Consider the following 11,583-nt stretch of genomic DNA (forward strand, 5'->3'; position numbering starts at 1 on the left):
ATGGGGGGCCGGGTGAGGGCAAGTGCTGCCCTGGCCCCCCATCCCCCGCTCCCCGCCCCAGGATGAGGCCCCTGTGCCCAGGCCCCAGCCCTCACTCTCCAGGGCAAATCCCACAAGCACCCTCACTGGACCTGCTCCAGGAGCCACATCCCAGCCTGACCCCAAACCAAAGGGTGCCAGCGCCTGAGCCCCGGCATGGCTTGCCTTCCAAAGGCTGTGCCCCGCTGGGTGCGTCTGGCTTCTCCCCATGATCCCCTACCGTGGGGGGAGACTGAGGCCCAACCACGGCCGAGAGACTGCCATGCCTGGCCATGAGCCCACGTCCACCTGGGCTCCCGAGAAGCGTATCTGGGCCACCTCTGCCTTGGTTTGTAGCCTACGGCAGACTGAGCCCAGGGCCCCCTGGAGGCAGGGGGAATGGCAAAGGCTGATGCCAGCATGTCCCGTGCCTGTGAGGTATCCGGATTCTGAACTGTTTTCACACAGAGCGTCTTGCTGAAGCCTTACGATGACGCTGTGTCCTGTTTTACAGATGACAACAGGCTCAGAAAGACCAAGAGGCCTGTGAGGTGTCACACAGGGAGTGGCGGGGCTGCCACCTGGCCTGCGAGCACCCGGACGGGCTGACGGCCAGCCACGTCTGCGCTGATCGGCCTCCTCCGGGCGCACCCTCCGCTGGCACCAGGCTCTCTGCCCGCGTCAGCCCTTTACCTGCCCTGTGGGCCATTGATGTCCCTGGCCCTCCTCCCTCCATGCACCCCCGCCGCGATTCGAAGGCCAGTGGCCCAGGTCCTCAAGCTCTCTCTTGGCTTGTCACCACTGTGCAGGGGCAAACGGAAAACTCGGGGCGGTCTGTGTGTGCCTCCTCTTTCCTGGGTCACCCGCGGGAAAGCCCAGGGCAGGTAAGGAGGCTGGGGCCTTATTATTCAGCCTGCAGAACAGCAGGCAAGGGAATCTCAGATGGCCAGCTGTCCGGCTCTGCTTGGCACCGTCCCAGCCTCAGTACGAAATGTCTCATGTCCTGGAAAACCCTCAGTCCTGGGCAAACTGGGGTGGTGGGTCACTCTAAGCCCACACATCCCCTCCGCGCCTTTCAGATAATATTTTCGCTGGCTTCTGCTGTGTGGCTGCTTCCTCCCTCAGCCTACTTCTCCGTCTGCCTCACTTCCCAGGAGACATGTCCGTCTGTCCGTCCGTCCGTCCGCTCATGCAGTCCTGAACGCCTCTCTGGCAGGTCTGTACGAAGCGCCTTCTGCAGGATGGGGCGGGGGAGCTGGAGCAGGAACGATGGGTCCGAGGACACCCCCACTCCTCTCCTTGACTCTGGTCCTCGGGAGGGGGGCTCAGCCCACTCTCTTGTCCTCTTACGGTGCAAACTCTAGGGTCCAGACTCATCATTTGTAGGGGCTTGACTCGTGGCCCCCAAAATACATGTCGAAGTCCTAACCCGCAGTCACTCATGAATATCACTGTATTTAGAAATAGGATCTTCACAGGTGTAATTAAATGGAGAACCGCAGGGTGGGGATTCAGGGCGCGCCCTAAATCCAATGGCCGGTGTTCTTATAGGGGGCGGGAGAGGGAGATGGAGTGCACGGAGGGACACGGAGGGACACGGAGGGACACGGAGGGACATGGAGGGGACACGGAGGGGACACAGAGGGACACGGAGGGGACACGGAGGGGACACGGAGGGACATGGAGGGACACGGAGGGGACACGGAGGGACACAGAGGAGAAGGCTCCTGAAGACAGAGGCAGAGACGGGAGCGATGGTGCCACCAGCCAAGGGCGGCCTGGGAGCCCTGAGCGCTGGGAGAGGCAGGAAGGACCCGGCCTGGGAGCCTCCGGAGGGTGGCACGGCCCTGCCAACACCTTGGTTTTAGACGTCTCATCTCCAGAACTGCGAGAGAATACGTTTCTGTGGCCTTAAGTCCCCCCGGTGTGTGGTCATGTGTCACGGCGGCCCCAGGAAGCCATTCCTTCCCCAGACTTTCTTGCCCGGCCTAGGCAGGGGGCCACGGCCTTCCAGGTGGCCATCTGTTTTGAGATGAGGACACGGATGGCAGGGCTGGGGACACAGACTTCTCCTTTGTTTCTGGCCCTGCCATCTTGACAGGGCCGTCGTGAGTGTCAGGTGAGACAACGCGTGTTGACATTTTTTTTTTTGTCTGGCTCATGGCTGAGCGATTGGGGGATGTCAGTTTCCTCAGAGCCAAATCTCACGGCACGCAGATGTGAAATGAATGCCTTTGTGTATGGTCAAGCATCTGGGTGGGGTGGGGGGCCCCTTGTTTTCTGTGGGTGGGAGTCATGCAGAACCTGGCTGGGGCCCATGGCACGAACCGGTGCAATCCAGCCGTGGGCCGCCCGGCAGAGGCGTGGGAGCTGACCGTACCTTATACTTGGTGCCCAGGTTTAAGTAGATGTGCTGCTTTTGGTGGGTGAAGCAGAAGGTGATCTTGTCCTGGCTCCTGATTTGCACCTCGATGTACTGGTTGATCCTTAGGGAGATGGGCCGGATGGGGGGCGCGTGGACGTGGTCGCTCAGGTTCCACCAGTTCCAGGCCTTCTGGGCTTGGTCTTTGGCAAAGTAGTAGCCCAGGTTTGGGCTCAGGCTCAACCTAGACCAAGACGTTGCATTGGCAGCCACTGTGCTTGGCCCTGGGGCGAAGGGCACGGCCTCTCCTGTGGTGACACGGGCCTGCCCCCTTCCCCCTGAACCGCCCCTCTTTCGTGGTCTTTCTTTGCCCACAAACAGGCCACAGGGGACCAGAGGTCTCGGCTCGTGGGAGAAGTCTCCACCAGGAAGGCGGACCCAAGACTAGGTGCTGCCTGTCCCCCCACCCGTGTCCGAGTTCCCTCTTGTCTTCTGTCCCTGGCCACCGGCTCCCATGCTGCCTCCTGTTCCCGGGAGGGAGCCAGCACAGCCAGCTGGCTCCTGCTTAGCCTTCAGGTTTCAGCTTAAGCATCACCCCCTGGGAGCAGCCCTGTCCTGACCTGCCCCTCTGCTTTCCTCCACCCCGTTGGTGTCCTCGTATAATCTACTAATCCGTCCAGTCGACCTTGCTATTTGCGATGTGCAGTTAGGGTCTATTAAGTCACTTCGAATGTTAGTAAATACTGAACCCGTCGTCCTAGGGGAAATATAAGTGCACCTAGCTCACCTAGGTCACCTTAGAGCCTACAAACAGCCCGTCCCGGCCGATGCCACCTGGCCCCAGAGCTGGGGCTCCCTGCATGACACGGCCCTGTGCTCCTGCCTCCATCCTCCGCCCCAAGCCAGGGGACACCCACCTCGTTCAGCCTCAGCTGGGAGTGTGTGCATCAGACGACTTAATTTTCACCACTTGCTCATGTTTGTGACGCTACGTGAAACGCATACGTGCATGCGCACACGCACACGCGCGCGTGCACACACACACACACACACGCACACTTGGGAGCAGTGAGTCCAGTAGTCACTAACCTCTCTATGCCTCAATTTCAACTAAAAAATGCAGATAATACCAGTGCTTTCCTCGTGGGGTCATTGCAAGGGTTAGCTGCCTGCACACAGCAGGACGTCGGCAAACATTAGGGTTACAGTCGTCCACGGAGAGGGGACAGAGAGGGGACCCTTCTCTCACCCCGCAGGGCAGACCTGCAGGCTCCAACACTTTACATCGCCCCCACCTCATGTCAGGCCCTCCCCGCTCCCCGGGGTTAGAGGTCAGCGCCTGCCTCGGGGGACCTGGCTCTGGGCTAAGGCTTCCTTGGGAAAGCAGGGTCTAGAACACCCTGAAATGTCTGAATCTGGAGGTCCCTCCTCAAGGGGTGCAAGAGCCCCAAGCTATGGTGTGAGTAGACCCACCGACCAGGGTCCCTGATTTTAAGCAGGTCTGGGGCCCCTCGCTGGGTGGGAGGGACCCTGAAACTTGGTGGGAGGTCCGGTCTGGGTTTCCTCAAGCCCAGGGCCTGGAGTTTGGGGGAGAAGCTGGGGTTTAGCGTCCACACACCCAGCAAACTACAACCACGCCCTCTACCTTCTCTGATGAGGTGGACATCAGAACATGACCCAGGAATCCTGGGACAGTGTGGCTGCAAAGCCGTCCCGTGCCCATGCAGTGTGGGGCTCCCCCAGCCCAGCCTGGGCAGCAGCTGCGGGGATCCCTGGCACTGATTCGGGGGGTGGGCCCTGCCTGACAGCTCTGTGCTTCCCGAAAAACTTGGAAGATCTTTTCCAAAAATGTCCCGTGACAACACAACTGTGTTCTGATGAATCCCCTTAGGTAATTTTCTGCTGCGGGGTCACATTTTTCTTGGGTGCTGCCATCCTCGGGAATGGGGAGCCCATTCTGCCCTGTGTGTGGCCTTTTGGGGGTGACGGGAGTGGGGGGAGTATGCAGGGACAGTTTCTCCCCCATCCAGGTCTCTGATGCCCAAATGCCTTCAGCACTGCTTTGCTGTGGTTAAGTCAAGCCAGAGCATGCAGCTGCCCTCAGGGGAGGCAGGACAGGGCGGTCAGGCAGCAGCGTCCAGCTGAGTGTGGAGGGGCCGCTTGCCGTGGGCAGAGGGGCCAGGCCGGCTGGGGTAAGGGTGGAGGTCCCTCGGCGTGTCCTGGGCTTTGGTCTGTGGCCCGGTGGGCAGGACCCTTCATGGGCCGTTTGCGGAGATTTACGAGGCTGCGCCGAGCCTCACCCACTGGCTATCAGCACCGGGCAGCCTCCCTCCTGTCCTTGCCAGAGGAGGGGGCGCTCAGCGTTAGAGGGAAAAGCCACCTGTGTGTCTCCCACCCTCGAGCTGTGACAAGGTTAGCAGCTTCAGAAAACTTTCAGGGCAAGAGGATGGCAGGTCCCAAGGCAAGAGGGAGACGGTCCCTGGGCTGGCTGCGAGGCTGCTGCCCGAGGCCTGGAAGCAAGGCTGAGAGAGAGGGAACCTGCCCTCCAGGACGGGACATCCGGGCCCATTTCCTCATAAAGCTGAGGCTTCCCTGGAGTCTGGGGTGTCAGCGAGGCAGCCACCCTCACCGGGCCGTGGGGGGCCAGGGAGGCAGCTCCCCGCCGGTGGTGATGAGGAGCGAAGTGTCCCGCCATTATCTCACGGCCCTTGGGGGCCGTGGCCCTGGCAGACGGGCCGTGCTGGGCAGCTGCTGCCGGCTCGTGGGCACTGGCCACTTTCTGAAGCCTCGGAGGCTGGTGGAGGGTGTGCCGGCCTGGGGTCCCACACCCGGCTGACCTGCCCAACCACGTGGGAGCTTTGAAGAGTGCAGAGCTCCAGGCCCCACCCCAGCCTGACGGTCAGAATCTGGATGGCGGATGGAGCCTTCAAGCACACTGCTTTCCACGGAAAAGAGTACTCGGGACACATGGCCCGCACTCACCAGATTTCTCTGTTTTCGTCATGGAAGGTGGCGTGGCCGCTGTTGTTGACGAGGGCCTGCATTTGCATTTCTTTGCTGTCTTCCAGAATGATGTACGTGAACTTGCTCTCTGCCGAGCTGAGGATGAGCAGAGCCAGGTTCCTGGACGGGTAGCTAGAAGGTGGTTAAGGCACAAGCAGCCTCTTGGGGTCCCCTTGAAAAGGCAGAGCCCGCAGAGTTTGCGGGTTCAGTAAAACCCAGGCCCCGGCCCCAAATCACACACGTGTTAGGCGCCATATGTGTCCTTATGTGTCTTCGTGCTCTAGCGGATACTATATCTGGCCCGATCCGTCAGGAAAGAGAATTTGGAAGATGTCCTTGTTGGGGTAGAGATCTAGTTTTGCGTCGCCTTGATGCACCTGGGGAGAGAAGACGAGCCTATGAGAAGCTCACAGGGCTGATTGTCCCAATTCAGGTCCCGGTGCTCGGCACCTGTCTGCCTACCCTGAGTGCCCTGTGCCACCCCGCCCACCAGCTGGCCGGGGAGTCTGTGCAGGAGACCCCTCAGGGCCTCGGTTCACGTGTCCATGTGGCGAGGAGGCTGAAATGGGTCAGTCTGCGTGTGAGTGTGCAGATTTTAAACTGTCACTTCACTCCGGTGCTCGTCGTTTATATTCATTTCCCATGACAACGTACCACAGAGGGGGCCATTTGAAAATGCAGAAATGTGTTTTCCGTCCGCCGCGGATGCCAGCAGTCTGAGGTCAAGCCGTCGGCAGAGACGGTCTGTCCCGGAGGCTCCGAGGCCGAATCTCTTTCACGCCTCTCCCAGCTTCTTCTTGTCACGTGTGTCATGTCGCTCCGGTCTCTGCCTCCGTCTTCACGGGCCTTCTCCCCGTGTCTGTGACTTCACGTGGCCGTCTGCTTGTCACAGCGCACAGTGGCCCACCCCGCTCCTGTGTGACCTCGTCTTCATGAACTACGGCCGGTTTTCCAAATCAGGTCACATCCTGAGGCACTGGGGCTTAGGGCTTAAACATATCTTTTCGAGGGGAAAGAATTCAACTCATAATGTTGGTATGTTTGGGGTTTTTATTTCTTCTTGAGTCTGCGTGAGTGAATTATATGTTTCTCGAAAATCGTTTATTTTACGTAAAATTTTCAAATGTATTATTATAAATTTTTTTTTTATATAATGTTGAAAAAATCTTTTCCTTGTATTTGTGTTCTTGTCTTCATTCTTTATGTTATTAATACCTTCTCGCTCTCTCTTTTTTTTTCCTGGATCAACCCTGCCTGAAGATTGGCCCCTTTTGTTAGTCTTTTCAAAGACTATTCTATTTATTCTGTTATTTCTTTTTAATTGTATCAACTTCCGCTCTTATTATTGTCATTTATACACTTCTACTTTTTGTGGGTTTTCTGTATTGCTCCATTTAATTTTTCTAATTTCCTGAATTGAATCTTAAGCTCATCTTTTCGATCTTCCTCCTCCTTCTTTAACATAAGCATTTAAAGTTATAACGTTTCTCTCAAAATACTGTTTTAGCTGTTTCCGGTGAGTGTAGTTATTATTTACCTGTCATTGCATTCGAAATATTTTCAAATTTCCGGTGTGATTTCTCCTTTGACACGCACGTTATTTGCAGGTGTGTTTTCAAACCCGCACGGTGCCAGTCGCTTTTTGCTCTGTTCTTATCATTACTGATTAAAATGCATCGGGGCGAGAGACACGGTCGTTCTGATGCCAGCCCCTCGGGGTTTGCCGAGAGTAGCTTTGTGGCTTAGTGGGTGATCACTTATGGTAGCGATTTCGAGGGCGCTTGGGAATGATGCAAGGGACCCGATCGTCTCTCGTTCCCAAGTGGCGGTAAAACCCGGGCTCCTGGGTTGTCGGGACGTGTCCTACCTACTGCTGCCGCCCCCGCTCCCTGCCCGTCACGGCACACGCCCCGCCCCGCCCGCACCTGTTCACACGCTCGCCCTTCTTTCTGCCTTTCCCGTTTCTATCTCTGGTATTATTTCCCTTACTTTCTTACACACTCAGCTCTGTGTTTAAAAGGACACTTTTTTTTTTTTTTTTTTTACGTATCATCTAAATTTCCCAGGTGTTCATAGCCAGCTTTTCAGGTCATCTGGTAACCCACTTACTCTCACTAGAAGTCAGACCAGTGACTTTCAAAGTATTATTTTAAACAGCTGAAGAATCCTTGGTTCATGAAAACTTGCGGCAGAATGCCAAGATCTATGACAACAAAAGAAACAGATGCAGCCGCTTGCGGCAGGATGGCTGCGGGCAGGTCGTTCAATGCGCCTCTGGGTCGAAACCACCGTGAGTTCCTAGGACTGACTCACCGCACTCAACACTCGACTTCCCTACACAATGACCCTACAAAGGAGGCACAGTCATTGTCCCCATTTAAGAGAGGCTAAGTGACTTACACCAAGTCATCCGGTGAGAGGGGGGCCGGACCCCTGCAGTCCGCTCCCCGACAGGCTAGGAACACACTGCCTCCCGCACGTAGTGTACAGATCACTGCTCTTTTTTTTTTTTTTTAAATCTAAAAAAGTGCCTCGTAAGAACACGTCTGTGGTGGGGTCGCTCCTGATAGCCTGTAAAAAGCTTCTAGATGAGGCTCGTTGAAGAGGATATTTATATTTGGGGTCTTCCTTTCCAAAGCCACCTGAGAACCCAGCATTGACTCGGTCGCTTGGGCCAAGGCGCTTGGAGCCACGCTCTTCTCTCACTCACATCCACTTCCGGTTCGACAGGAAGCCCTTTTGATTCCCTCTTCAAAAACTATCCCAAATCGAACCGCGTTTCACCACCTCTCCTGCCAATACGTGGCGGAGATGCCCACCGTCTCTCACCTGAATGGATGGCCGGGCCCCCGCGTGGGTTTTCTGCCTTTTTCTTGCCTTGTTCAACCCCACCCCAAAACGCAACCAAAAAAGGTCCTGGCCAACAAGCCAAGGGAAGCTTCCCCCCCGCCCCAAACCCCCCCAAGGCCTCAACCCAACCCCAAGAAAAAAATCCGAAGCCTAACGGGAACCAACAGGCTCTGCCAGGTCGGAGCACCCAAGCGCATGCCCTGCCCTCTCTAACTCACGGCGAGACAGAGGCCTCAGGGCCTTCGCATTTGTTTGTTCTGCTTAGAACACTCTCCCGCCAGGGACCTGCACGGCTCGCTCGTCCTTTCACGCACGCCTACGCTCAACGGCACGCGAGCCCCCCGCCGCCTCGTCCCCATGGCACCTGACAGTATCTGGTGTCGCACTGAACAGTATTTTCGTATACAGACTGTCTCCTCAACAGGAACTTCAGTGCCATGGGCTCAGGGGCTGTGTCTCGTTTACTCTTGTGCCTCCAGCACATAGAAGGGGTCCTGGCACCGTAGGTTCTCAGCATACATGTACAGAAGGCATAAAGTCTATCACATGGTTCTAGTTCCCACGCGATGCTCCCTTTTGAGCTTCAGACCCGATTGTCAACGCACTCCCGAAGACTAATGTTCTGAGACTAGTTGTCACTTATGACTTCATAGTATCCATCTTTATACACACACCATGGGACTGAGTTTTTAAAATAGGCTTTATTTTTTAGAGCAGGTCACAGCCAAATTGAGCAGAAAGTGTACAGATTCCCCACACCTCCCGTCCCGCGACAGGCTCAGCCTCCACCACTGTTGATGTCCTGCACCGCAGTGGACATTTCCACTGTCAAGGGACCTGCCCTGACACGTCCTCATCACCCAGAGTCCACGGCTCACCTTAGGCTTCGCTCTTGGTCTCGTACGTTCTATGGGTTTGGACGAATGAATAATGACGTGTGTCCACTCATGGTCTCATGCAGAGTATTCTCACTGCGCTGGCCATCCTCTGTGCTCCGCCTGCCCAGCCCTCCTCGCAAGCCCCGGGCAGCCGCTGACACTTTCACTGTCTCCTTGGTTCTGCCCGTTTCAGGATGTCATAGGGTTGAACCCTTGGACGACATGGTTTGAACTGCACAGGTCCGTCCACGTATCTGCCTGTAAGACCTACGCAGTTCAAACTCGTGTTGTTCAAGAGTCTGTTGTATTTTTGATGTGCAGTTGGGAATCTGTGCCTGTGGAGGGTTATATTTGATTTTTGACTGTGTGTCAGGGGTACCCTTAATTAACCGTATAGCTGGATTCATACAGTATGTAGTCTTTCCTGATTGGTTCTTTTAGTTACATGAATCTAAGGCCCTTCTATGTCTTTTCATGGCCTGATAGCTCATTTCTTTTTAGCACTAAATAATATTCCGTTGTATGAATGTATCACAGGTTATCCATTCACCATGTGAGTGATTTTTGATATAGATTGTAAATTTATTAGGAGAGGGACCTATATAATGTAATACCTATTTCCTTTGCTCTACTCCCAATCCCATTCAATTGCCAAATACCAGCCCTGTGGTAAGCAGGGTGTCCGGGAACCCTAGTAAGAGTTTCAGTCAGTCCGTGGTGATCCACACACTCAGGTGTGTGCCTAGACATCGGACACGTTTTTCTCGTTTGTATTCACGTTTTGTGTTGGTTCTGACAGCTCCCCGATGGGTGTGTGTGTGTGTCTCTCACCTGAGCCCCCCAAGAAACCCTTGCACATAGTGAAAACACCAGCGTACTGCCCCCTTACCTCAATCTTGTCCTTGATCCATTCCGTATCTATTTCTAATTTCTTCTTACGACGAACAACGTGACGAGGTTTTTTGACTTCTTGCTTCTCGGGCTCCTCGACTTCTGAGGATTGACTCCCAAAGTGATATGTGATAGTAGGCATATCTATAACCTTGGGGTTGAGCAAGTCTTTGGTGGAAAAAAAAGAAAAAAAAAAGCTTAGGTCTGTTTCTCTCAAAGAGAGAGTTTGGGGGTTTGGGGTGACAGCCACATTCTCTCAAGTGAAGAAGGCTGCCGGGAAGGAGCGAGCCTTTGAAGAGAGGTTGGATTTCCAGCTCTCGTTTATTCTATTCATTTATCCAACACCTGTTTACCAAAGGCCGACGACGTGCCAGCCCGGTGCTAGCTGCCAATGCCATGTGGAGAAGACCCAATCTGGGGATGTGAAGGGTGACACGATAGCCACGGGCCAACAATAAGTGTGGCTGCTAATTCAGTCAATTAAAAAAATAGGCTGAAGTGGGGAGTTGCTGGAAAAGGAAACAAACATGTTATTTGAACTCGAAGCGTAAATGCGTATGAACACACCACTTCAAATGTAGGTCAAGGTCTTTGCGTGTGGGTCTGATGGGCTCTGTGATCATTTTTGCTCAAACCACATATGTGTTGCCTATAATGTCAATTTTGGCAATTTCTGAATAGTCTGAGCATAGAATGACAGAGTTTTTAAAGTTCCCTGTATTGCTCAATCTATTAGGAGTGTTTGGTGCACATCTAGATCCAAGCAATGTTTTCTTAAAAGGCTGTTTTCTTATTGGGTCTTCTTGAGGCATTCGAAGCATAATTTAAATTCTTAAAGCATTAGTTTCCTTAGCAGTGATAAGTTTCTTTTTATCTTCATTTTTGTCTATTTTCTTTTAATAATTGAATTTTGGAACTAGACTAGTAAGGATGGCTCAGGAACAGTCCCCGCCCCAGGTGACCCTTGGTGGACATGTGACGACGGGTGGGAGCGGCATAGGTGCCAGCCCGAAAGGGCCTGGCCGGAAGGGGTGGCCCTGGTTCCCTCCACAGCCAGGTTAGGGGGCAGCCAGCTAAGAGAGCTTAGCTGTCCCACCATTGGGGCCAGCACAGTGTTGGAGGAGGTCATCGAGAGGACGTGGCCGCTGGTTGACCCAGGAGCTGGACCTGGGCATTCGGAAGCTCCTCCCCCTCCCATCCTTGGAAGTGACTGTGCCCACCGTTCCCACAGCTGGAGCCACTTCAAGGCCACGGCCTTGAGAGAGCCACACGCTGTGACACCGGGTCGCTGAGGATGCGACTGAACCTGGGGAAGGCGTCTCTGTCACCTTGGAGGTCGCTGGGCGGTCGCGGAGAGCCAGTGGTCTCACTGCCGCCCCCAACGAGCCTCCCAGTGAGCCCCCGCGCGGGGCGAGCCTGCCGCCCACCACTCCGGGCTAGATTTCCGCTTTCTGCTGTGTCTCCCTGCCCTCCCTCCATCGGGCTCAAGGGCGTTTCTAGGTCCACCTGGGAAGCTCCCAGGTGTGCACACCAACACACAGGATGGCGCCGGCGCTCCCCGGCGGGGACTGAGCCTGGGCC

The 11,583-nt window shown here is 55.1% G+C and overlaps 1 protein-coding gene across 1 annotated transcript in view; it reads right to left on the reverse strand.

Annotated features, from left to right (window-relative positions):
* ERICH6B (glutamate rich 6B) overlaps positions 1–11,583 on the reverse strand; it is a 36,805-nt gene that overhangs the window by 1,670 nt on the left and 23,552 nt on the right. The window contains exons 4-7 of the mRNA XM_011377593.1: positions 10,001–10,170; positions 5,675–5,760; positions 5,363–5,515; positions 2,399–2,624 (exon numbers count right to left, since the gene is read on the reverse strand). Of these exons, the coding sequence (XP_011375895.1) occupies positions 2,399–2,624; positions 5,363–5,515; positions 5,675–5,760; positions 10,001–10,170 (635 nt within the window). The remainder of the gene's footprint in view (positions 1–2,398; positions 2,625–5,362; positions 5,516–5,674; positions 5,761–10,000; positions 10,171–11,583) is intronic.

This window comes from Pteropus vampyrus, unplaced genomic scaffold (assembly GCF_000151845.1).
Source record: "Pteropus vampyrus isolate Shadow unplaced genomic scaffold, Pvam_2.0 Scaffold317, whole genome shotgun sequence".
NCBI lineage: Eukaryota > Metazoa > Chordata > Mammalia > Chiroptera > Pteropodidae > Pteropus > Pteropus vampyrus.